Below are 27,163 nucleotides of genomic sequence, written 5' to 3'. Positions count from 1 at the left end.
ACACAGGCAGAAAGCCCTTAAATTCCCAGCTATAACCAAGCTATTGCACCTTTCCATCATCTATCCCAGTTTGCTCCAGGGGAAACAGTGTGAAACACCTCCCAGCCTCTCCCCACTGGGAACGCAAGCTCAACTCCCCATTCCCTTGCTGCGAGGGTACCAGCATCCCAAAGGACCTAGCTTGTAGCACACATGCTATTCTTTCCAGCACCATTACTGCCACATGTGTTTTCCCTAAAGCCATTACCACTTAAAGGCAACTGCATTTCAATTCCCACTTACTGGTTTTCAATAGTAATCCTTCCTTGCTTAGCAACAGTCGCTTTTGCAGCAGGAAGCCCTAAGCTGAACTTTACCTAGAAAAGAGCAGTCAGGCTTCTTGGAAAAGGACCATATGAGAGGAAGCAGCTTCTGGAGCCAGCCCGGAGCTGGGCAGCCTTGTGTTTATAGCTACCTCCCCTCCCGTGAGCAGCAAACCCATTCCTGACTCCTGTGGGGAACAGCAATGACACCCCATGGCAGTTCTGTGCATCAGATTGATGTTTCTGCTTACAGGATGCAGGCAGGGGGAACAAACGAGTCCCCAGGTCCCTCAGCGATGCTCAGAGCGGCCCACAAGAGATGAACCCTCCACCAGCCCTAGGAGAAAGCTTCCACTCAGCACGCATCCAAATCCTGTCATAAAAGCAGGATGTTTTGCTGGCACAGGCTGAACTCTTGCCCCCTTTGCTGTGTATTTAATACTGGACCCTGTTCTTTCCCCTGCAGCTACAGAGATGTTGATTTAAGGCACAAAGCCTTGACTTGCTGCCCACAGTGAGAAACAGCCTCTTTCTCCTTTAAAGAAATGAAGTAATAAAGTTAAAACCAACCCCATCTCACTCTGGAAGAGCCACGGGAAGGGTGTGGAGCAGTAGCCTGGACATCCCATCCCTTGCACACAGACCCAGGCTCCCACCAGAGGGAACCACCTCAAAGGGACTGGGGCACATTCACAGCAGCACAAACGCTGTTTTCTTTGGGAAGAACAGGTTTCTGGCTATAAAACTTCCCATGGCCGAAGCTGCACTTATTAAAACACATCATTTCACATTGAGACCCTGGCGTGGGTGCCGCACCATTGAGTTCAAACCTCCCTGCTGCATCGCATCAGGTTTACATCCATGTGCTCACAGCGTGTGGCAAGAAATGAAGGCAGCTCTAGATCACAGGTGCATCTGCAGGCCTGACATGTCAGCACTCACAGAGCAGGTCCCACTCCCTTGCAAGCTGCATGCCTGGGGCTGGACCTGGAGGTTGGAACCGGTGTGTTTAGAGAAGGAAATGGCTGTTGGAAACACGGATAATCTGGTACTGCAGGGCCTGGGGATGCTGAAGGAAAGCCCATTGCAGGCTGCCCTCCAAAGCATCCAGGCCAGCACTTAACCAACCCCCCCTCCTCATTTGTAGGGTCTCAAATCCACCACTCAGCAATGAGTATTCATCAGAGCCCACAGTGCACATTTGGCTTTGCAGTGCGAGACCTGGGGCTTCTAAAAGGATTAGCAGCCTCTGACAAATGCACTGCACAGAGCCTGAAGCTGTGCTGGAAACAACCCTCACTCCTCCCAAAACGAGCCCTCCAGGCTGTCAGAGCTGGCTGGAGCCTGGCAATGGAATTCCACACCCATGGATGAACTGGAAGACCCTTCCCAAAGTTCTGCCCAGAACAGCCCCCATGGCCATGCTGGCCCATGTCACTCCTGGTCCCAAAGCAAGCCAAAAGCCAAAGCAAACTGGAGCAACAGGCGATGCTCAGTGTCCCACAGCAGGGTGCCACTGTTGCTGTCATGGGCAGGGATGGGGGACACTGCCTGTGATTACCGCTTTGGTCGTCTTTAAGAACAGTGGCTTAGGTGGACTTTGGCCATAAGCCTCCTTTTCTCCTTTTCCAAGAGGAAAGGCACATGGATCTGGACAGCTCTGTCCCTGTGATGCTTTGCTGCCAAGAGATGCTACCAAGATCACAAGTTTTCCATGTGTTCTCCCCTACCCCTGCCTGTGGCAGGGGGTTGGAACTGGATGAGCTTTAAGGTCCCTTCCAGCCCAAATCATTCCATGATTCTGCTTCTCCCATCTTAACTTGAAAGCAACACTGAGAACCTCTCCTGAGCTTCAGAGCGTGCGGGCAAGTGCAGAGGATCTGCTCAGACAGGGCACGGGATGATCTGCGGGTTTGGAGGAGAGCAGAACTGGATAATGACGCATGGAAATGGGAGTTACCCCGGAGCTGAAGGAACCATCCTGGGAACCGGCAGGTCTATACCCAGCTCCGGCTACAGCCAAGGAAAGTACCAGCTCCATGAGCCAGAAACAGAATGTCAGGTTTTGCCTCCATTGGTTTTCCTGGTTTTCACTCACTGGTGGCTTTTGTGGGGAACCCAGCTGCTCCCAGAGATTTCCTCCTGGGAATCCTGTTCTTTCATCACCCTACAACCCCTACGTGCACGTGACAACACACACCTCAGAGCAGCAAGGAAACGGGGCAGAAGCTCCACCACGGGCATCCTTTGACCAAAAAGCCACTTCAAGTACCGAGGCCTCGTTCATGACCCCAAGAAACCACTTTGTTTAAAGCAGCTGAAAGCTCACATTCCCCCCGCCCCAAAGGCACCAGACGAAAAGAAGCTCAGCAACAGAAACCAGGGTGGTTCTATAATTAACTTTGTCTTTTTATTTACACCACAAGAATAACAAGTTGTCATAATGTGGTACAAAATACTGGACTCCTAATAAAGTTGAAATCGAAGTCGGTACTGTCAGAGAAAGACACCATTGGCCAGTTCGAAACAAAAAAGAAAAAGAAAAAAGGGAGAAAAAACCCTAAAAAAAAAAAAAAAGCAAAATAACAATAAAAAAAAAACCAACCCAAAACAACAAATCCAAAACGAAAACAAGGAGGAAAATATTCCAAACTCCATCAAGGAAAAGAAAGGACCGTCAGAAAACTTAGCACGAGGAATGCTACCATCACTTAAAGTAGGGTCCATACAATCTAAGAGTGAAACTGTGTCTAAATTACAGCGTAAACCGGGAGCTGCTACCAATGGTGACGTCATACTGAGCATGTATTAGGTATAAAGTAGAATATAATATAGTTACAACTTTTTGATACTACATATCTGTAATAAGCTCTCGGGTGAATAATGTTTCGACCCCTTCCCCCCCCCACGCCCTCCCCACCCCACTTTTTATATATATATTATATATATAAGTTTGTCATCCTCATAAATTGGAAAATAGCGCCTCCACTATGGAGCACAGAAAACTGTTAACTTATTTCTTTCTTTCAATAGGATACTTCTTTCTCATCAATATCAAAGACAAAAGCGAAGGGCGGGCTGAGAACGAGCCCCACTCCGCCGCAATGAAGAAACACGTTTTCCTTTCGCTGTAAAGTCTCGTTTTTAAACCACAGTGTTGCACAGTACACGACTGCTTTTAAAGTGAAACCGAGCAAGAATACATCATGGAAAAGGAAGCTTTAGAAAAGTTCACGCAGCTGTGCTGAAGAGTTAACTCGTCAAAGTCCTCCTCATTCACCTCCTCGGAAGGAATGACTCTTAGCTGTTGCCAAAGGGTTGCATCCAACCTCCCCACCCGGCCGAGAAAGCAAAGCAAACCTCCCAACCCAAACGAAAAGGAGAAAACTAAAAACCCCCAAATGACACAGGCAGTTTTGACTTGGTGTGTTCTGCGTAGTCGCCCTAAAAACACTGTTTCCACATAAATACAATAAACTCTATTATTGGTAAGTTACAAGTGCTAGATAAACATCTTTTTTCTTCTTAAAATGAGAAATGTTTAAGTAGTCCTTTTTCATCTTTTTTTTTCCTTTTTTTTATGTATTTTTAACAATAAAAAGCACAATTTCTCAGTTAAGTTCAGTAAGACGCAAAAAAAACCCCTTCCCACTCTCCTTCCTTCGTGTGTAGCTGTGTGGGTGTGTATGTGTGTGTGTGTGTGTGACAACAACATCCCAACCTTTCGTCTCCTCAAATGCCATGAGAAGAAAAACGTAACACCCCCCCCCCAAAAAAAAGAAATAGTCAAATAAAAGAAAACCAACCCAAAAAACAACCCCCAAAAGCACACGTTTTTTATCCTTTTCTCATTTCTCAAAGCTGCCAAGTTTGGCGTGCAAAATCTGGGTACAATATAAAGACATGCCAACCTTACAGACCATGCAACCTCGAGGTGTAGGAAACTTAAAAAAATAGATTCATATATATCTTTATATATTTATATATAGCAATGCCCGGAAAAGATGTGGGCCCAAAAAGGTTTACAAAAGGAAGAATGGAATGAATACATGGCTGTGACTACTAAAAAAAGGAATGTTTTGTATCGAAAGTAAAAAACAAAACACAAATCCCTCCCCCCCCAAAAAAAACAAACCACCAAACCCCAATGATTACTTGTGTACTGCAAACTGGGCCTTGCTTCTCTGTAAAGAGGACTGAAAGATGCTCCTTTCTTTCCAAGCAGGTACAAAGGATGCGCTGGGGGCAGCACCGTGTTGGGATGCAGGCGCATCCCGGGCTCCCGCCACAGTAAAGTCATCTGAAATGAAGAAGCTAATGGCTCAAAAGGTGAATAAACCTCAAAACAAGGGCTCTTTCCTCCACTTCTCTGAGCCTGCACTGGCCCTGAGGAGCATCCCCCCTCGCATAGGGAGCGGGCACTGCTGCAGAACAAATTCACGTAAGTGGGAGTTAGGAGGAGATGAGCTTTGATGTCTTGGGGAAGGGGGGAAAATCTTTCCATCCCTGGCCAAAAGCTGAGTGAAAACGATGGAAAGAAATGATCCTGACAAGCTCCTCTGATTCCCACAAAGAAACCGGCTCAGCATGGTCAGCAGGCGGCTCTCAGAAAACACGGAAAGAAAAGCAATCAAGAGCAGAAACTACAACAAAGCCCCTCCGGGGAAGAGCTGACAAAGAGAAAGGATGGTGTAAACATGGTTGTTACTGCCCACAGCGTGTACACGGCAAAAGGAGAAGTTGAAGTCAGTTCACCAGATTCGGCACTCAGGTTCATTTTAGATCACAGCAGCAAAGTGGTCAGTTGAAAGAAACAAACCCCCAAAACCACCACATCTCCAGGTACCTCTTGTTTTGACACAGGAAGATCATTTCAAGACTATGCTGTGGATGGTCCTACACGACCAAAGATATTCATAACTTGAACACGTACTTGGGTTTGCAAACCTCAAATACAGTAGTGTCTGGTTTGTAAATTGCATTATAAACCAAGGAAGAAAACACAAAAGCCTCTTGCGTTTGCTCACAACGCTTCCAACTCCTCCCATGAGAGCGAGTCCTGAATGGAATGAAAGCGGCTGCTTTGAGAACTGGAAGGAAGGAAGTTACTGGAAGCGACCCCGGCAGTCATCATTGAAACAGAATCAAATGAGAATTAAAGAGAGAAGCTACACTTGGTTGATGGGAGGAGGGCTGTGTGCTATCCTACACTGCTGTAAGAAGGCACGCGTGTCAATCCGGGCTCCTCTAAGCTGCTCCAACTCTTCATGGCAGGGCTTTGCTGCTTCTCCCCTTCCTGTCTGCAGGAATGGGGAGGGGGGCAAAAATACCTTCAGGAAAAGTTCTCCAACCCTACCAGCAATGGGAAGAAGAAGAGGAGAGAAAAAGAGGGAGAGAAAGAGGACACAGGGAGGTGTGCGTGCATGTCTGTGTGTCCGTCTGTCCGGCGGAGAGAAAATGCCAGCTGTCCCATGAGTGTCCCACAAGCCTTTCCCAATGGTAGGCAGCACCAGGAGCCGCCTGTAATCCTGGCTTCGATCCATGTGGAGGACAAAGACATCACCCATGGGAACAGTACTATGCTGAAGGTAAGAAAAACTCTTATTTTCTTTACATAGCTACTATAACAGAACTGAGGCAATATACAGTCGGCGGTATCATTATACAAAAGAGCCAATCCCGGTTCCCTCTTCCTTGTGAAAACGCACCCGTTGCGGAAAATAAACCTCTGCCACGGTTCCTTACGCCCGCAGAAAGCTGCTCACTGTCCAAAAGACTCAAGGAAAAGACAAACCCAAAGGAAAAATAAACAAGGCAAAAAAGAATGTGGAAGCAAGAAAAATGGGGGGGGGTGGGGGGGGGGAAAGGGGGTTCGATGCTATTGCCATTCGGAAACGAAACCTGCCAAATGGAAAGTAAATGTCAGAGTCACACAAACAAGGCTTCTGGAGGGGTTTGATATAAAAATTAACATCAAATTCATAGTCTTTGTTATAAAAAACTTTTTTTTCTCTCTTTTTGTTTTGATAGAAAAAGGATCACAACTAAAAACCTTAAATTAAAATACAAATGTTTAAGGGTAGTTGCCCAGTGGCTTAACGTGTTGGCTTTCTGAAACACTTCCCAACTTGTCATCTCCAAAGTCCTCGACTTTCAACCTGGATCCTTTTCCAAAAGCACCCCTTACATTCCAATTCACAAAGCTGTCTCTAAGGAGCTTTCCAATGGCTACTGTTACTATGCATTTATTAAACGTAGTTTTCTATAAATGCATCATAAATATTTTGTTCTCCGTAAGAATCCGGTTTTCTAAGCTTGGAATACATTTGGAATATACATTATACACATAGATAGAGTTATACCTAAAAATTTAAGCAATATCTCATGCTAGTTGCTTTTCATAAAAAGCATTCCAGTCTTAAATCCTGCAGTTGTAGTCTAATACATGCTTCAACAACCAAATTGAGAAGTTCAATTCAGAGATAACGTAGAAGAGAGAAAACGTTGGAAAAGTGGGTTTAAAAATGGCTGAATTTCAAAGACCCAACAGTATTTGCCACTTTTTTGGCAACTACCTTAATTTTTTTTTTCTCTTTTTTATCCTTTTTTTTTTTTTTTTTTTTCTCTTTAAACAGCAATGAAAGAAACCAAAACAAATCCAAACTTGGAGAGAGTTTTTGGAGACGCTCTGTTCAGTTGATGCCTGCTTCCCACCACCATGCCAGCACAAGCCAAAAAGTCGTCTTTCCTGATGGCAGTTCTTGGCTTTCCCAAGCAGAGGGAAAAAACAACTATTGATGAACTGCTGTGTTCTTTGTGAGTGTTTTTTTGTGTGTGTGTTTTTACTTAAGGCATTGTTCCTCAAACTTCAGAAAATCCAGCTGCACCATATCCATCCATTAAAAAAAAAGGCACAAACTCATCTTCAGATGGCTTTGGAGACAATAAAGCCGACTCCATCTGGGCTACCGTTTCCCCCCTTTCTCTTTCCCTTTCCTTTCGCTGTTAAGATGAGTCCCTCTTTCCCTGTCCCTCCCCGTTAAAAAGACACCATCTCCCATTGTCCTGCTTTCGACAAGCACGTCGTTGACTCACAGGCAGGCAAGAGCCATTGGAAAAATCCAAGAAATGAAACTGTACGATGGGTTCGAGTGGTTCAAGCGAAGATTGCTGAATCGTGGGTGACCAACTTGGAAAGCACCAGTTTTACTGTAAAGGTTTGTTTTCTTTCTGGTTGTGGTGTTCAATCTTTGATTTTGTTATTTCTTATCTCTTTTCGGTTTATGGCAACTCTGCCAAAGACTTCACGGGCTTTGTTCCTCTTTGCTGCTCCCACTGAGGGCCAGAGAAAAAAGCGGCCAGTGTCAGTCCTTTACTGCTCTTCGCCAGCATTTTTCTGTTTCAGCAAATAGATACTGTAGACGCATATAGATATGGAGAGATTGTTTTCGGTTGCTTTGTTTTACACCTGGTTGTCCTTCTGTATTCTGGAGAAAACCATGACAGGACGCAGGAGTAACAAGAGAAAGCCTCTTGGCAGAGCTTCAAGACAGAAGACGAACAAACAAGAGAACTCCAGCTGGAAGGTGAATGCTACAGGGGAGGTTCCTCTTCCATGGGTTCATCATCAGGTCTGAGTGATTTCACAGCCAAGCAGGTAGGATGGGAAGGGGAGGGAAGAGAGAAAAGAGAGTTGAGCACACAGAGCTGGACAATTTGTGGTGCAAAGTTTCATGCTTTATGTTCCCATCCCCTTCCCCTTCCCACCCAGGCAGTTGTGCTCAGCTGCCTCACCTACAATTACAACTTGACACCAAGAAGGGGTTTTAGGCAATCTGTGCAATGCTAACATCTCTTGCAGCAAAATCATTTTCCCCGCAGTCTAAACCCACGTTCAGCTCCAGTTGGAGCAGACGGGTCAGGCACAGTATGCATCATACTAAGGTCACACACAGTGTTCATAGCACTGCTGTTCTCCTGCAGCCCAGGAAGTATTTAGAGAGCCCACAAAGTACGGGAAATAAGGGGAATGTGTGTGCAATAGTTGAAAGAGGAGGATTAACCCAGAAGGCTGCCCACAACAGCTCATCCTGACTGCGAGACGGGATGACAGACAAGAAGGAAAGCAACTCACCTCTTCTCAGCTGGCTTCACACCTACTGACAGAGATGCCATGGCTGTTACTGTCTCTGCCTCCTCGTTCTCACACTTCTGAGCCTCAACCAGGGAGTACCCCACTGTGGAGGCATAACGCTGGAGTGAATGCCAGTACTTGCCTGGGGTAGAGGTGGGAAGAGAGGCAGTAAGGTCACCTGTGCTGTTACAGGTCCAGCACCACATTCCCACTTTCCCAAGCCCAAGAGATAGCTGAGAACTACCTGGGAAAGACTCATCGTGCCTATGCAAAATGCAACCCTGATCTGCCCTCTCTCTCTCTTCAAGAACTATCTTGGAGTTCCAGGAAGCTGCAGGTTCCTTGGAATATGTGCCAAGGGAGACCTTGGCTTGTGAGGCAAGGACAGAGAGACGCCTGTGAGCTATATGCCACACTACTCTAACAACAGAGGAGCTGCTATGTTTAAACCCTTGTCCTATCACCACAGTCCCTGATGAAGAGCCCCTCTCCAGCATCCTTGTAGCCCCCATCAGACACTGGAAGGCTGCTCTGAGGTCTCCATGCAGAATGTACAGGGAGTATCAGAGGTGAAGATCCGAGCTGCACAGAAGTGCAGAGCATCCCTCTGTCTTCATGAAAGGAGGTACTTAGGTGCTTGAAACAGAATGACGTTTCCTTTTTCACTTCAAAACCCTCAGAAACATTTAGACCTTGGGAAAAATAAGCAAGAGGATGGATGTAGTCCAGATTTGGGCTGGATATCTGCATTCAGTTGCTAACTGCCCTGTTCTTTTTGTGGGCAAATCACCCAAGACTGAAGAAGTTTAAGCTGCATTTCTTTTTTATGGTGGAAGTTTGCTACCTTTTTCGGTGGAAAGAGCACAGGAAAGCTTTAGAGGGAAAGAATGAAGGGAGACTAGCCCTCCCACCTTAGACCACAAACATTTGAAGTGGGAAGATGTCAGGACATAGCGGTGGAATTCCCATGTTACTCCATCCCCCAAGAAAGGTTCAACTACAATGATTTCAACCTCCCAGCTAAATAAACCTAAAATATCAGCAACTCTGTTGAACTATCTATTTATAACTAATGAGTGCCACCACATCCAACAAGACTTAACGTCACTCAGATAGCTGAATTGCTTTTGAACGGGTAAGACCCCACTCTAATTGCAGGGCAGCCTGTCCCTTCCTGAGATTTTAGAGGTTTTAATACTAATTCCTCCCCAAATGCTAAAGCGTTTCCCTGAATCAAGAGCTCGCCATGCATTGCTTGATCCACTCTTGCATGCACAGCAAGACCAGCTTGCAGCTGCACAAATCCAGGTCACAAGGGCAGTGACCACCCATAAACTAGGACAAAAGCACACAGTGTTGCCAGGATGATGGAGCAGTCAAATGGGTGTCCCACAGGGCTACTCAGCTGGAAAGCAGCTGGGTGACTGGGGCTATACTCACTGTGTATCTCGATTACTTTCTCCATTGAATGCACGGCATTAGCATTTGCTCTCTGCTGGAAAACCTTTTCTGGAAGAGGGTCGAGCTGGAAAGAGAAAGGAACACCAAAGAAATGTTACCTCAAGAGACCAGGAGCCTCCACTTCACTTCCCTGGTTCCCATTTCTGCACCTTCAGTTAAACAGGCAAAATACACAGACTCCCCAAGTGCTCTTGTGATACTCAGCGCAGTCTCCTCCACCCTGATGCTCCTCCACACATAAAATGCTGCAGCTCAGGAGCCGTGCAGCACAGAACCTGCTGCAGCCACTGATACAAACTCAATGTAGAGGCAGTATTAGACAGGCAAGATAAATTAAGGCCACTATTACTATTATATAAATACCTAATTCAGTGTATTTACTCTTAACACACACACACACCCCCATTCTGAAGATGGGGAGCTTCACTGAGCAGCTTGCCACTGCTGTGAAAACAGACTGCTCCAACCCATGGGTGTGAAATTAAGCCCATGGGTGTGAATTAAGCTCTCCTGGTGAGGAGGTGGTTTTGCCTCTGGATCTATGTCTTTGTCAGAGGTCCCTGTATCCCAGTGGGATCAGTCAGGGAACACACACCTCTGCTAAGTGGTGCTGGTTCATAGCGGTAGCAGAGACTGCTGAGCCCACACTTTGATTAGCACAGCTGGTTTAAATAAAGACATTAAATTGCTCCTAAATTAATAGCACTCAAAAGCCAGAAGCTTCTGCAGACTTGAGACTTGCTATATAGAAAAGGAATGTCCAACCTAGATGCGTCGTGTATTGCTTGGTTTTGGATACAAGCTCTCCTGCAATGCAGGAGAGACCTGTCCTTTCAGTCTGCAGTCAGGAGGTTACAAAACTACCTCCTGACCTACCAGGGATCCACTTCATCTTTACATCAGCATGGACAAATGCACCTATGGTGAACTGACAGGAAGTGCAGAGCTCCCTTCAGCAATGAATGACATAACTTTTCCAATTTCTTTTTAGAGGCACAAAAATGCTCTGGCAGCCAGGGCAAGGGAAAGGAATAAGAATGAGGGAAGGGGAAGAGCAAGAGAAATGCTCTCTTCCTTCTTGACATCATTCCCTCCTATTTTCTAGGAGATAGAAAGCTTTGCCTGTATCCATCCCAGCCCCAGCAGCCTTTGGTCAGTACAGAAAGAGAGAAATTACATCAACCCCCATGACAACTGTATTCTTCTGTCAACTGTTCTGTTGCCCTTTATGAGGTTATTAAACTTTGACTGTTGTAGTTACAATGCTTTGATTCACAGGAGACAAGAAACCTGGGCTCAAATCAAAGTAACGCACAGCTACTTGTGGTTTGGTTTTGAAGACCCAGCAAAGACCCTAAGATCCATTTCATATGGCTCCTGCCATACTTTGGAAACAGCAGCAGCAGCAGCACAGTAATGATAAAAAGGTCTTCCAAGGGGCAGAGATGGGGTTATTTGTTTTCAACAGGTGACAGTGTGGAGATTCCTGGTTTCTTCTGCCACAGCAGAGGTGTCTGCTTGGTAGGTAAAGATGTGCCAGCAGAGTAACCCTACTTGGCTCACACACATGGCCAATGGCTTGGATTAGACCTCTCACAACCAAGTAAATCCTCAAGGTAAAACTTCCAGCAGTTCTGATCCTCTCCAAAGCCCATCTTTTGTTTCCGTCTTTCCCCCACTGCTGCCCCCACTTCTCCAACTAAGAACGTGAATTCATCACAGACCTCCAAAGCTGGGTATCCAAAACAAGGGATATCCTTGTGTTTGAAAACAGTGGCCGAGGCCCAACCAGGGCTATTCCCCAGCAAAGCAGCAAACACAGCTGAACAGTTAAAAATAGACAAAACTGACAGCAAAGTTCAACTGTGACTTGTGTTCAAAGCCAAGAGAAGCTCCAGCCAAGAGATGTGCTCTTATGACCACGTGGCAGCCATTCACTAGGTCTTTATGAGGACTGGAAGATGCTCCATTCCACACATAATCACAGATGGTGCTTTTTATACCTCTTTAACAATAACACTGGTCAAAACTGGCTTCTGTACAATAGAAGTGAAGGCAAAAGCAATTCCTGGACGTATCTTTAAGTAAGAGCTTTCTAACTCTCTCAGTCCATTTGACAGAAAGCAAGCAACATCAGGCAGCCCAGCCACACATGTAAATCATTTCCATTGCACGTTCCTCCCCTTGAAGTAACTCACAGACAACAGCTCTCCAGGAAAAGGGACGAAATACCTCCAGGCATTAGGCAAAGGCTTTACACCACTGCTTATTTTCACCTTGTTTATTTGGGATGATGCCTGGATTCATCTCCTCATGGTTGCTGCCTCCTGTGCCCTCCAACCCTGCTATCAGAGGCCCCTTTAAGTCATGACGGTTTACTGGTCTATATTACCATCAGCACATCTTCCCTGCATCATAGAACAGCTTGGATTGGAGGGGACCTTTGAAGCTCATCTAGTCCAATGACACCTTCAACTAGACCAGGTTGCTCAGAACCACATCCAGCCCATCTTTGATTTCACAGCCGAAGTTGTGTTAGTGTTGCACAGCTGAGTTTGCAACCAAAGCAATGTACATTCATTTGCAAGCCACCTCGCCCGGCACTAACTCATTTCACATTAAAATGATCTGCTGCAAAGCTAAAGCTCTGGTTTAATTTCCTGGACAGTTGGGAACAAGACAGCTCTTGCCTTTGCCTAACGCTGCATAACACAGGAGTTTTGATCTCTGCCGGTGAACGCAGACGCACTGGGGACTGGCACCATTCCCTTCATTTCCTACCATTCCCTGTGTAACTCCAGCATGGCTCTTCAGGAAGCAAAGCTCCCCGCAGCCCGTCGCGGCCGCAGCTGGCTGTCCATGTGCATGCATGCAAGAGCCTCTCACACGCTGTACATCAAACTGCATCAAAGGGCCGCGGGACAAAGCAACAGCAGTTCCCTCCAACTTCCTTGTGTTAAAAAGAGGGTATAAAAGAGCTTGATAAAACTAGTGTTTCCTGCTTTTTGATGTGGGGGTAAGCCAGAGAACACGACTGTGATCCCTGCACAGCCTTAGAGCCCACCTAGGAAAAGTGAAAACAGGTCCATCTCCAAGTATTTTAGTCCCTCAGAGCTGTCCTGATTCAGTGATGAATAAAAGTGCTTTTTCACTTTGAAGGATCATTATTAGCTCTAAATGAAACTACTCAGGCAGTTGGCAACATCCAAGCTATTGTGAGGGCTGAGAGGCTAAAGCCTCGCACTTCCAAACGTGTTTGTGGCTTGGATCGGGCACTTATTTATTGCACATAGATCCTCACACCACACTGCAGTCACCTGCCTGCATCACAGGAGCACGTTATGCAAGAGGGATAACATCCTTCACATGTTATTTGTTCTGTCTCCCCTTCAAAGGGCATCTTGCATTAAAACCTTCTGCATCCAGAGGTGCTGAGGAATTGTCTGTGGTGACAACAGCTGCCACCTTAAGAGAGATGGGTGCTGCAATAAAGACTTCACTGCTTCCATGCTGATGTAGTAGTTGTCTCCTGAGTTTCTGGCTGTCCTGAGAGCTGATCACAGGCTGGCCTGTTGGATCAATTACCTGTGCTGAGAACTGCCTGGCCAAGCACAAGGAGCAGATGCTCTCTGCATGCTTGGAGATGGGATGCTGGATGATTGAAGCAGATGCTTCTGATGGATTCCAGCTGTTTTATCTCTTAGACTGGTTAGTGAGGTTTCCCCAGGCACTGTTGTCCTTCATGTGGAGTGTGGATACTACAAGACAGAGCACTTCTACAACAGGCTGGAAGTAAAACATAGCTGATCTGCACCTCCACACAGATCCTGCTCCCTGCCTGTAGTGGCTCACCACCATCCCCAGAAGGCAGCTCCTGCTGGAGGCAGACCCTGAGCTGAAACACTGCTTGGCCTCTCCTCTTTGTGGTGCTGCACCTTCAGGTGTTGATCACATCCTCCCTCAGGGGCTCTGTAGCAAAGGTGGTGATGAAAGACCCTGGATGTGCTCTTCAAGGCAGGTGAAAGCTTTAGGAGGAATTGCCTCCTTTCACCAGGACAGGAAGGGAGATGCCTTGTGGAAGAGAACGCTGCCTTCAGGGGTCATCTCTGCAGCCTGCTCATGTCTTGCTACTCTCAGATTTGTTCTTTACGGAGGGCAATCTCTTACCTGAAGAGGCAGCCTAAAAACATTCAAACATACGTACTTCTTTCCCCTCTGCTGCCCCTGCTTCTCTACTAAACATGAGTTTGTCACAGACCTCCAAAGCTGGGTATCCAAAACAGGCCCTTAGTGCTGCCTTAGGTTTCACAGCCACCCCTGACTTCCAATTGTGGTGGCTGCTTTTCCCCCCGGGCTGAAATATTTAGCTCTATGGAATCACACTCTGCTGTTATCACAGAATCCCAGACTGGTTTGCATTGGAAAGGACCTAACCCTCATTCATTTCCAACCCCCTGCCACAGGCAGGGACACCTTCCACTAGAGCAGGTTGCTCCAAGCCCCTGTGTCCAACCTGGCCTTGAACACTGCCAGGGATGGGGCAGCCACAGCTTCTCTGAGCACCCTGTGCCAGTGCCTCAGCACCCTCACAGGGAAGAGCTTCTGCCTTACATCCCAATACAGCAATAGACAGAGCTATAAAATATAACATCAAGCTAAAAATACACTTGAAAACAATGTCAAGCAAGCTGCCTAACACAGCTGGCACAAGCTGTTGGGTGTGAATTAAGTCATGGTAAACCTAGGGGCAAAAACTAACACTGTAGTACTAGAGGGGGTCTGCAAAAAGAAGAGCAGGCTTGGACAGTGAATTCAGAAAGCAATTCAAAGAGTTCTTCTCAAAAGAGCAGAAAGCAATCTTGCATAAAGAATAAACTCTAATTCAGCTCTTAATGATTCCAAGCCTTATAATACACATTACCAAACACAGGTAGTTAAATAAAGCATGCAGTGTTTAAATCAATGCATGTCAAAAGGACCCAAAACAAGGACAGAAATGAGGTGGAGGTTGTGGCTCTTGGTTTTTTGCATGTCCTGGTACCTCGTTTCCCAGCAAAGCAGAAACACAAGCTTCGGAGGCATCACAAATAGCTGTCAGGTCATGGCCTCCTTCAAGAGCCAGGACAACGCGTCCCCCAGCCAGGCCCATCAGCTGCTTCGTCAGGTACCCAAAGCCTGTAACGAGGGAAAAAGAGGAAATGCAGGAGAAGGGCAAAGGTTGCGGCTGGAATCAGGCTCCTGGCAAAGGATCAAAGAATTATAGAGAGGAATTACATCATATTAAAAAACCACAAGGGATCTGAAAGGACTCAACACATAATATAAGCCAGGTTGGATTTTAATATGCTTGCTGCAGAATTCCAGCCATGGTTCCCTGCTGGACTGCCTCAGCCGTGTGTGTGTGTGTGTTGGGATGGATCTGTACCTCCCTCATGAGCTGGAGTTTATTCCAGGTGAGAAGCAGCACTGTCGCTCCAACCTCCCCTCAGTGTCCCAAATTAAATATCACAGAATCCCAGCCTGGTTTTGGTTGGGAAGGACCTTAGGATCATCCAGTTCCAACCCCTGCCACAGGCAGGGACACCTTCCACTAGAGCAGGTTGCTCCAAGCCCCTGTGTCCAACCTGGCCTTGAACACTGCCAGGGATGGGGCAGCCACAGCTTCTCTGGGCACCCTGTGCCAGCGCCTCAGCACCCTCACAGGGAAGAGCTTCTGCCTAAGAGCTCATCTCAGTCTCCCCTGTTCTGGCAGGTTAAAGCCATTCCCTTGTCCTGTCCCTGCAGGCCCTTGTTCAAAGCCCCTCTCTGGATTTCTTAGCAGCCCTTTTAAGGTATCAAACCAATTAAAAAAAAAAAAAAAAAAACCCAAAACACCCTGAAATAAATATATAAAAATTAATATAATTTAAATAAATATATATAAAATAAATAACAACTATAGCAGTGAATAACTCCTTTGGAAGGAAGGAAGGAAGGAAAGCTGGAAGGAGGTAGTTTTATGCCCCACTTTGGAAGATGTAGTTAGAGCAGTCATGGGGGAGGGAGGAGGAGAAGGGGAAATCAGTCAAACTGCTGCTGGTGCTTTCAGCTGCAATAGCAGCATTGCAGTGCCCCAGAGATATCTGACATCTAGTTCTTAACAGACGTTTCTTCCCATATATAATACGCTATAAAAATTCCTGGGGCAGCCGGGACTTTGATCAGATGACACACAATACATTTCTACCTTTAAACAAAACAGAACCAAGCTGCGAGGGTTTAAAGAACACAGCCTCAAAGCAGCATCCCCCCCCTCTAAAAAACCTCAATACATGCAAACAGAAGAAAATCCAGGGCATTTCCCCCTCCTATCCATGTTCCCTGCTTTCTGCTTTGTAGTGACCTCCATGAGTGCCTTTGGGAAGTGCCAAATTAACAGCCAGGCACCAAGATTCATGGCTGAGCCCATAACATGTAGTGTTAGAATAGCATTTAGACTAGTAGAGCATGGGTAATTCAACCAGCAGGCAAACAAGACCTTGTCATTACAGTGTTTCTGGATACCTTAAATAACTTATCTCTTGTAAATCTCTCTCACTTTATTCCTATAGGAAGTTTATAGGCTCAGCTACCTTACACGGTTCTCAAGTTTACTGCAGAAAAGAAGTTTCCTGGCTGAAACAAACTCTTCAAAAGTAATAATAAAATCCTTTTGCAAGAAAAACTGTCCTCTCGATTGACTGCAGTGAAACAGTGCTGGGTATAAGCACAGCATAACCAAGGGAAGGAATTTCAGTGCATCTCCTGCACAGTGTATACTGTCACAGATCTAAAGCTAAAGGGAGGTTCTTGTGGGCCTGTATCATTGCTGCAAAGGTGGAGAACAAAAATGTTCAACTCTATTTTTATTATTATATTTATATTCTTTATAATTTATATTTTATAATTTATAATAATTTATTATAGAATCTATAATACAATGATAGATTATTTAATTATAGTCTGGTATCCTGGAGGAAGGAATTGACTTACGCTACTATTCAGAGCAAGGTGCCCTGTTTATACCTAGCATTGCCTCTTTCTGCAGTTCACCATTAGAACAAGTGAAATGTTGTGATTCAGCATCCGTCTTGCACATGTCGAGATGTGACTACATACGAATTGGTAACTTATTTGCAGTCAAAACTGAAATATTCAATGCTTCAAGGAACTGAAGGCTTCAACCATACCAAAATATACACAGTGCAGTGACAAAACACATCAAAATTCAAAGGAAAAGGCTGCAAAGTTTGCCATAGAAATGAAGGAGCTGAAGGACAGACCCCAAAATGTAAAACCTGCAAATAGTGTACTTTAGTCCCTAGGACAGCAGCAGTTTACAGCAGTTTCAGCTCTTGTAAATCCACAACTTACATTTCGCTGATAGATTATATCCTCCAAGAGGTGTGGGATGGCCTTCAACCGCATCAAAACCAGATGACACCAGCACAACATCTGGGGCAAATTCATTGGCAATGGGCATTACTACCGTTCTGCAACACAAAGTTAACAATGGCAGACACGTTATTTTGGCTCAGAAACACTTAAACCATCCTGAACAAACCCCTTACAAAACCTTGTGCTATCATTCCACAGTAGGAAGGCCCATCTCCTACCTTCTGACAAGGAGAGAACACCATCCAGTACAGTTTGAAAGTCAACCTCATGTTAGTCTTAACAGTGAGGTCTATTATTTCCTCAACAGCATCACATTTTGACCAGGACAATAAGTTGTCATACACTATGTTTCCCATTTGGGATCATATCTTGCTTTGCACAAGGAGATAAGGAGAAAATAAGAGGGCCTCTGGCACAGTCTGGAAATCCACCTAGGAAACCTGTCCAATGGCTCATGGTCCTTGTCTCCATGTTCTCCTCTGAAATCCTCCTTTAGCCTTCGCAGCACCTACAAAGCTCTTTATTTTTCCCTTGTTGCAGTTTTCATTGACCATAATGAAAGGCTGGGGATGTCACAGAGGGCAAAAAGCTTTCATGGGCAAATACTCTACCCAAATACACCTCTGCAAACTCCAGTTCCTCATCCTCTGACATTTTGTTCACTGCAAAAAATGGCCTTGAATTGCTTAGCACCCATAAACCATCGGCTGTTAAGGCTGCTATTTAAATGAAACAAGAGGTCTGTGCCTGTTGTTTCTCAGCAAAAGGCCTTTTCCTTGTGGTTTCTATCTTCAATCTACTCAATTTCTGTTCAAAACCAACAGGAGGTTGCAAATACCCCAATTCTCAAGCCAAGACATCACATAGGTGGCAATCTGAGCAGAGGAACAAGTAGCTGCTTCTTCATCTAACAGCTCCAGCATAAACATGGCAGAACTGAAACTACAGCAATTAAAGAAGTCAAAGGAAGGGAGCTTGGTAACGAGCAAGATGCAGACACCCACACTGTGCTCTGACCAACAGGTTGTTGGATGAACTCCTTCTCGTCTTCACGTCGGGGTACCTACACACAAGGGTTTGAAAGTTGCTTTGAAGTCTTCCATTGGGCACTGATAACAGTACGAAATGGTGGAAAAGCAAGGAGGTGCACAGGTGGTTGCAAACCTCCACCTCAAGGCCCTTCATATACAGTGGTGTTTTCCAAATGATGGGGTTTTTCTATTAGAAATGAATCTTCATTCCTGCTGGTACTGAAGACAACAGCATTTCCCTACTTCCCCAGCCTAGGAAGAGCTGCTGGCAAGGTTAACTTTCTAATATATGGAGTAATTAATATACCAAAGCATGAACCTGTAAATATATTTGCATTCACCTTTACTGAGTACAGTTGTTACATAACACTCCAAAACCCCAAGAGCAAGCCGAAAAAGGTCTGTTTAGTGCTGAGATTGCTCAAGTGCTATCAAGACACCCATAAAAATTCACATCTCTCGCTAGAATGCTGTTAAACAGCCACAAGACATCTGCTGGTGTCAGCAACTTGTATTAGCCCCAACACCGATCTGAGCTGATGCCCAGGTTTTACTTTTAAATGGAGTATTAACATCTACCTCTCAATAAGCTGCTTCTGGTGTCGGTCGAACCCATCAAGCAGTTTCCACTGCCACCACTGAGCAGGAAAGCAAGGACATGGCACATTGCATGGTCTGGTCAAGGCACTCAGACATCATGTAACCCAAAAGAAGCATGTCTTGAGCTTTATGTTTTGCCAACTGATTGCCGCAGTAACCCAAAAGCCTCCTGCAATCTTTGCACAGGCAAAGAGCGAGGCAAAAAGAACCTGATTTTCTTTCAATTCTTACAAAAGCTGTAAGATTGTGAATTCTTTTCCTTACAGTTGACAAAAATCTGCTGAGTGCAACTCACAGACATTGCAAGGAGAAACCACCTCCTTCACAAAGGACTAAAGCACCAGTTTTGAAGTAAGCGCACATGGGAGAGTTGTATCTCCCCCCCACCCCGAGCTTTGAAGTACTGCTGAGCTCTTCAATTCTAACCAAAGAAAAACTGCTAAAAGAACCAGATTTCCTCCCCACTCCCTGAAATTATATTGCCACAGGAGCTGCTAGTACCTCAAGTGATGTGTGGGATCACTGCATGTTGGTTGCAGAGCAAGACCAAATCTGCACTCCTGAGCTGTGGGCACGGTCTGTCTGCAACCCCAAATCAGTAATCATTTCTGGGCTGCAGGACAGCTCACAGAATCCCAGCCTGGTTTGGGTTGGACGGGACCTTAAAGCTCATCCAGTTCCAACCCCTGCCACGGGCAGGGACACCTTCCACTAGAGCAGGTTGCTCCAAGCCCCTGTGTCCAACCTGGCCTTGAACACTGCCAGGGATGGGGCAGCCACAGCTTCTCTGGGCACCCTGTGCCAGCGCCTCAGCACCCTCACAGGGAAGAGCTTCTGCCTAAGAGCTCATCTCAGTCTCCCCTGTTCTGGCAGGTTAAAGCCATTCCCCTTGGCCTGTCCCTACAGGCCCTTGTCCAAAGCCCCTCTCCAGGTTTCCTGCAGCCCCTTTAGGCACTGGAGCTGCTCTAAGGTCTCCCCTTCAGGAGCCTTCTCTTCTCCAGGCTGCCCCAGCCCAGCTCTCTCAGCCTGGCTCCAGAGCAGAGCTGCTTCAGCCCTCACAGCATCTCCATGGCCTCCTCTGGACTCGCTCCAACGGCTCCATGTCCCTCTTGTGCTGCTGCCCCAGAGCTGGATCAGGACTGCAGGGGGGTCTCACAAGCGTTTATCAGCTCATCTGCTGATAGCCAAGCATGAATGAACAGGGACAGCCTGCGAGCAGTGCTGGTGATGCTCGGCTGAAGGTTCCTGCGTGGTGACAGCGGCTCAAAGATACCCTCTAGTGGCACAGCCAACACACAGCCAGCACTGAGATTTCACCGTGAACCAAGGCTGTATAAACTCCAACCAGCAACTGCTGCTTTTTCTGTCCTAAAAGTGAATCCACTGATATTTCACAGCAGGTAAAAGAAGCTATTTAGAGATGTCCAGTTTTCTACAGTGTTGGATGGGGTGACCTTCCAGCTACAATTGCTTACTGAAGCAAGTACCCTCAACTCTGGGCAATTATTAGTGGTGGTCTGTATAGACACAGTAGATTTCAACAGGTCCCTCAGATATTTAGGAAACATGGGTCACAGGTCCCTATGCTTCCCCATCCAAGAGGAGCCAGGACAGACAGACAGTCTGTGCCCATGGACAGGTGCTGCATGATGCCCATCCCAGACAGAACCTATCCAGGAGCTATGTGTGTTGAGAGGAGAAGTGCAAGGTGACAAGGTGTCAGAATAAAGAAGTTAATGATGCTTTTGGTACCTTGACCATGACAAACTCATTCAAACACAACCACTCTCAAAACCAGACTTGAACCCTTTGCTTCATCCAATGTCTCCCACCCAAACTCTCTTGCTTCTGACTTTCTCCTAATTCCAGTACTCCAAACCTGCAGTCCCAACTCTGATGCTCTCCAGGTACGTAAAGCACCTCTACCTTTGGACATAAAACCTGACCCAGGAGGGCCAGAGCCTTTCTGCCTCTCAGCAGTCCCTTGCTTTGCCTATCAATGACTATCAAGGAGGTGAGCAATTTTGTCTGCATCTGTAAATGAATGGCTGAGGTGGCTGTAGAGTTATTCACTGAGCAATGAAAGGGTTTGGAACACTCAATATTCATTCAAGCCAAACAGAACTTTTTAAGACACAAAGGTTTATATTTCCTAAATGTTAAAATTTACATCCTAATGTAAAAGGGTTGTTTTGCTTCCTTAAAATAAACTAAATCCTTTCATTTCATTCTCATCGCAGCTAAGCCGAACAGCTCAGCATTAAACCAATGGCTGTGGAAAGCAAAAACTACCCCTCATTTCTGCAATCATTTGGAAGAGAGAAAAAGAACCCAAAAAACGATTTTTGATGTGTTTTCCAGAAGACTGGGTAATTTTTAGGCTGCTATTAGCCAATTCACCAATTAAATGCCTAATAAATGACAGGCAGATTAAACAGTCCTACAGAGGATTTCTTGCTTTTAAATGCTCAATTGCAGTGAGGAAATTGGTGAGATTTAGAAGGCTGAACACTTTCTTTCCAGAGACTTTTTCTCTACTGTTGGCCATATCTGTATCTGTATCCAACAACACATTATCTGTTGCTCCTACATCTAATCCTACGTCTCTAAGCCTCCGTCTTTGTTTCTCTAAGCAGCCACTGCCACGGCCATTTACTATGTCAAAAGGGATCAGGAGTTTGAGGACAAAATCAGCATCAGGAGAGCATGAAATGTGAAAGACAGAAACGACCATTTCAGGCAAAACATCATCTTTCCTGCCTCCCTCTTACTCACTCCTGAAATGGTTTATGGATTGAAGGGAAAAACTAAATCCCCCCCTTCAAACTGGCTCCTGAATTCATTGTGTGCTTCAAGGCAGGAGGAGGGACCTTTCAAATATAGTCCTGGCTTTTGCTTCTGGTTGAGGTGTTTGAAATAAAGCTACCATGGAATCAAGCTGTATTTGGAATTATAATTGTGGACGAGACCCCAGGGTAGGGGAAAAAAAATCTCTCTGAGACAACACAACTGCTGGAATCAGCAGGAAAAACCTGCTTATAGTAAATTCAGAGTAAAACTCCCATCAATAAAATAATACCATTGAATTTCACCAAGTAGTTGCTGGGTTATAACAGGGAACTAGCTGCAGTCCTCGTGCTTTTACTGCAGGTCTCTTAGCTGGGTTTGCACACTGTGCCTTTGAAGCCTTCCTGAAGCTTTCTAAAGCAAACCTGCTTTCTGCTTGTATAACAAGCGAGGGAACAACAAACCCTGGTAAAAAGAAGAAAGAAAACCCCCACGAACACACTGGATTTTACAACTGTTTGTTTCTATAACTACTGCATAACAGCACTGAACACACGCCGATGAGTTAAGGGCTTTCGAAACTACATACCCTGCATTTCTCACATTAGAGTTTAACACATTTCTGCCTAATCTGTGAAATCTGTATTGCCCACATACTTTAGCACTGAGTTCAGAAGCGGGACCTTTGCCCAGACAATGGTCAGCTAAATCAGAATGTCACGCTGTCTTGGGCAGGCAGAGCCCAAGAGCTACGATGGGGATGGAGGAGTGCCAAGCAAACTCCCCAAATCCCTTCTGCACTTCCTATTAGTGACCAGAGTGACTCCACCCTATATCCCCCCCCCTCAAAGTACAGTAATCATGATATCACCCCAACCTTGAGACAGGGCAGCCGGTGATTTCAGCCCTCGGTTATGAAGACAATAAGCGACAAAGCGCATGGTGAGGCTGCTCTCTGCTCTGCATTAACTCTTGTTCTCACTTTAGAAACGGATTAGTGAACTTAGTAAATATGAAGAGGTCAGACTGTCCTGAACAACCCAATGTTGAGCTGCAAGCACAGGGAAGCTTGTATCTGTAGAGTATTTGTCAGTAGCAAAAATACTTGATGCAAGTTACTCTCTGTTCTTCAGACAGACTAAAACAACACTGTAAAAGGGTTCCAGTGTGGGGGTGACAGGATTCACTGAGGTTATTTATTCACACATCAGAAGACTTATTGCTGAGGACAATTATTAGTTTGTGTGAGCACATGCTTTTATCAAACCCATACACCACCTCACCCTAAAATACAACCCAAAAATGAAAAGCATGTTGCTTGGTTTTTCTTCCGCTTTGTTTTTACATAGGAAGATGGATTTCTTCCCTAAAAGCAGACAAGCACATCAAGAGTTAAGGCTGAAGAAAAGTCTATCAGTATCTTTGCCTAGCTCAAAGGATTTCCACTGATTCCTCTGCAGACTTCAAAGCCTCACAGTTTGGCATTTGGACTGGTTTGAATTAAAGCTCGGTTCTCCGCTGTGAGTTTCCAAGTTCATGGTGAAAATGCCTGCAGCTTCTGGAGTTCATTATGGCCAATTTTCTTATCTTTTCTTCATCTTAGGTTTGATCCCTAGCAAATGCAACGTGGCATTCGATGGGGTGGAATAACAAGGTGCTGCCTTGAAGGCATGCATTGTCTCAAGGGGCTAACACAAGAAAAGAAGGAGGAAAAAAAGAGGATATATGACCCATTCCCTTCACTTTCTAACTCTCAGGGGACTATAAATTGCAAACTTCAAAGCATTATTTTACATTAAAATCAATAGAAATATTCGGGGGGGATGGGGGGAAATGTTTTTCAAAGAAGCTGGTTAAGATTTAAAAAGGTCACTTGATAATGTATTATCACGACCAGACTTGGCATAAGATGAAAAAACCCATCCAATTTAACTTCTTGACTGAAGGTGTGCACATGGGGCAGACTACGGGAAGTGCTACCTAAGAGGATGAGTCACAACATCCCTCAGCTTCCCAACATCCCCCCTCCCCACCCCAACCCCCAAATTAGGGCTGTGACTAGCTCCAAAATATGCTCCCCAAATAGCTGCAGTCTCTGGGCAAAAAGACACCAGTGCCTATTAAGGAATGGTTGGCAAAGGTCTCACTGTACAGATGGAGCAATTTTCCAGCAGCCTTGATACTCAATTCATGTTTAATAGCGAGTATGTCACTCTGTCAACATACTTCTGACTGGTCTCTTTCTAATGAAGAGATCAGTCTTGTTGACTGCTGGGATAAACAGACTTCCACTTTGGAGGAAAGTGTTGCTTTCCTGTAACAGGAATAAAACAGTGAGACAAATTACACTTATTTGACTAGATGTGATTTTAAACTGCACACGTTCTTTGAAGGCTTTTTAATGGCAGGCTGAAGAGTAAAAGCTCTTTCTGCTCTATAATGGAATACAAATACGTGCACAGGGAAGGACAGAAAATAATGCTCCCAGATTTTTAATGCTCCTCCATGAAGGCCGGATTTCATTTGCATCCCATGTTTTGGCAAGTGCGTGTCTCTGTGAATGCATGCAGGGTGGTCGTCAAAAGTGCACTAAATCTGCTTTGAGGACTGAAAATCACTTCAACCCATAGCTGTTAAAAGACAGGCCAGTTGGAGAGGATGAACCCGCAGCACAAAGGTTGGGGGGTAGAACTGGACAGGCTAAGAAAAAGAAAGCCTCTACATCCAGCAGGTCAGGAAATTGGATTTGTTCTCCTGGAAGGAGTATCAGAAAGGGAAGCGTGGTCTCACAGCGGCCTCTATTCACTACTGCATTACTTACAAGTTCTCCCCTACCCAGAGATCCACCTTCATTTCACCTTGGCATTATGCTGTTTTCATCATTAGTTTTAATACCTTCCTTTTCCCATTCTCTGAAGCTCTGGCAAATGCATCACGGCCCCTGAATGCCAGAGATGTACACTGCCCCATTGGGCTATTTTGCCCATTAGCTACTCAGAGCAGCAAGATATGTTCAGCCAAGAACTCCCATAGCGACACTGCTAAGAGAGACCACAACCTGGGTTTGCATGACCATAGATCAGCTAATGTGTGTTCTGCTTCATGCATCTCTTCTGATGATGCTGGTATGAGGAAGAAAGTAAGGATCAGATCAAAGGACTCCCTGCAGATACCTCCCTGTGATCCTCAGGTATCGCATACTTCTGTGAGCAGAAGAAGATGAGGAGGACATCAACAAGTGGCCTCATCCCCATCTCCATTTGGAGAATCAAATGATGCCAGGGTTTTTTTTGAGCATGCTTGGATATACTTGCACAACTCAGCACAGTGCCTTATATCTGGCTTTGCTATTACTTCTCATCAATGAGGATATCCCAGCAACACGTGAATTCAGCTCCACAGCTTTGCTTACCTTCATTCACACTCTGACAGTGAGTGATGAGTAACAGTTAAGAGATGGTTGTATTTTTACTCAGAACACACAACATGCTGCTTCTGAGGGGAAACCAGAACCCAGTAAGAAAAGCACAGACCCAACCTGGCCTTGAACACTGCCCGGGATGGGGCAGCCACAGCTTCTCTGAGCACCCTGTGCCAGCGCCTCAGCACCCCTACAGGGAAGAGCTTCTGCCTTATCTCCAGCCTGAACTTCCCCTGTTTCAGTTTGAATCCATCACCCCTTGTCCTATTGCTACAGTCCCTGATGATGACAGAACAGTAAAGTCCTTCTGGACTCTCCATCAGCTGGGTTTACCCACAGAAAAACCCCAAAGAGGTACAAAGCTTTTAAGCCAAAATCAGAAAAGCTTATTCGTATCAGTTGACATTTTACATTCATACATCAGTGCTGAGCAGCAAGTATGTCAGCCCCTTAATGCCACAGCCACACTTATGGCCAAAAATAGCCTATTTACTTAATTCAGCTTTATTTTTATGCTGTTACTCCAAAAGGAACTGTAACTGGATATAAATCTCTTATTTCTAAACTTAGCAAGAGAGAAACTCAAGATTATGAAGGGCTGTACAAGGAAAAAGAAACCCAATTTAGGTAAAACAGTCAGTTTCTAAGAGGAAAACTTTAATATTACCTGAAAGCAGTTAAGTATTCTGTGTCTCCCATCGGTGGATCGAGGCCACCAGTAAAGGCCATGTTAACATTGAAACCAACTCCTGCTCCTGTGCCAACCTGAAAAAGGAGATTGCACTCTGAATTACAAATATGGAAGCTGTCTTAATATCCTTCCAGTTGAATATGGATTTTGATTAAATAGCTTGGTAGCAGTGAGGTTAATTTTTCCCTCTAAAGCAACTTGGTCCCCAAAATCACGAGTGAAAATAAAGGTCCTCCATGCTCTGGTCTTTATAGGAGTTGTGGACCTGCTCACACAAAACTCACTTCATCATCAACTGCCTCCTCTTCCTTGTCTGCAGGAGAGTGTGTTACATGCAATACCTTTTTGAGCTTCATCCAGAAGCATATTCTGTCTTTCATTGGGGGGGGGGGGGGGGAGAAAACCCAGTTTTAATCAGAGTGAGCTCCCCCTCTGCTGGGGAAAAGTACGACTGACAGAGATTCTCACTGCTTGAGGGCCATCAGCGTGGTGAATGTCCATACATCCCCATCCTTGCCTGTCCTGCAGAGATCCCTGTCTGCACTGACTGAAAATACATGAGAAAGGGAAAAACTGAACACAGAAACGAGGGGTTTCTAGGAATTTGCCAAGAAGCAGGGCCATGCTTTCCCTATCCACATCGAAACCCCAAAGTAATCCATCCCTTCATCAAGTGGGGACCTTGCAGCAGCCTGAGCGTGAGGCCCTGAGCTCCTACACACCCCGCTTGTGTTCTGTGGGGTTGGTTTTTACATCTCTGCATATGAAAACAGAATTTAAACTGAAAACCAAAAATTAAGGTGTTCTACAATACACAGGTATTGATTCAGGCTACATAAAGCTGCAGGGCTGTTAGTGCACATTCTCCCTTGTATTGGTGCAAACACCACTGGTACAAAAACCCCAGGGGATTCACCCGTCCACAGTGGCTTACTTAGCCATCTGCTGCTTTAACTGAAGTTGGTTTGTAGTCTTGGCTTCATCTGGTCTGGAATGACACATTAAAAATACTATAAATGGTTATATCTGGAATGGATGGTGTAGTCTTGTGTTTCTTTTATGACAGTAGGTATTTTGTAAGACAGATTACGAGAGCATTAAAAGGTCAGCCAAAAAGTAGGTCTTTTGCATATCCTCAAGCAGAAATTAAGCCTGCTGCAAAGGACTACTGTTTATTCACTATAACAGCAGTCCACAAACAAGGGAACAAAGCAGTATCATAGAATCAATTAGGTTGGAAAAGACTTTCAAGATCATCATGCTATGTTTGAGTTCCTTTAGGAATCAAAATGGAAACATGGATGTTTGCTGAATTGGAAA

General features: G+C 45.4%; 1 protein-coding gene and 1 pseudogene across 10 annotated transcripts in view; both read right to left on the bottom strand.

The window, feature by feature from the left end:
• Window positions 1-2,627: 2,627 nt before the first annotated feature.
• LOC133226083 (uncharacterized) lies at window positions 2,628-4,062 on the bottom strand (annotated as a pseudogene).
• Window positions 4,063-7,230: 3,168 nt separating this feature from the next.
• Window positions 7,231-27,163, bottom strand: part of HDAC4 (histone deacetylase 4) — a 210,006-nt gene continuing 190,073 nt past the window's right edge. For all 10 annotated transcript variants that reach the window (XM_061378971.1, XM_061378975.1, XM_061378967.1 and 7 more), the window contains 6 exons: window positions 25,820-25,917; window positions 17,290-17,408; window positions 14,939-15,072; window positions 9,877-9,961; window positions 8,437-8,578; window positions 7,231-7,935 (listed from right to left, as the gene is read on the bottom strand). In XM_061378971.1, the coding sequence (XP_061234955.1) occupies window positions 7,896-7,935; window positions 8,437-8,578; window positions 9,877-9,961; window positions 14,939-15,072; window positions 17,290-17,408; window positions 25,820-25,917 (618 nt within the window). In that variant the 3' untranslated portion in view covers window positions 7,231-7,895. The remainder of the gene's footprint in view (window positions 7,936-8,436; window positions 8,579-9,876; window positions 9,962-14,938; window positions 15,073-17,289; window positions 17,409-25,819; window positions 25,918-27,163) is intronic.

Source organism: Neopsephotus bourkii, unplaced genomic scaffold (genome assembly GCF_033783945.1).
Source record: "Neopsephotus bourkii isolate Nb327-2 ecotype Australia unplaced genomic scaffold, CSIRO-AGI_Nbou_v1 NB_1768, whole genome shotgun sequence".
Lineage (NCBI taxonomy): Eukaryota > Metazoa > Chordata > Aves > Psittaciformes > Psittacidae > Neopsephotus > Neopsephotus bourkii.
Note: the sequence above shows the minus strand (reverse complement) of the source record. Positions and strands in the feature narration are given on the sequence as shown.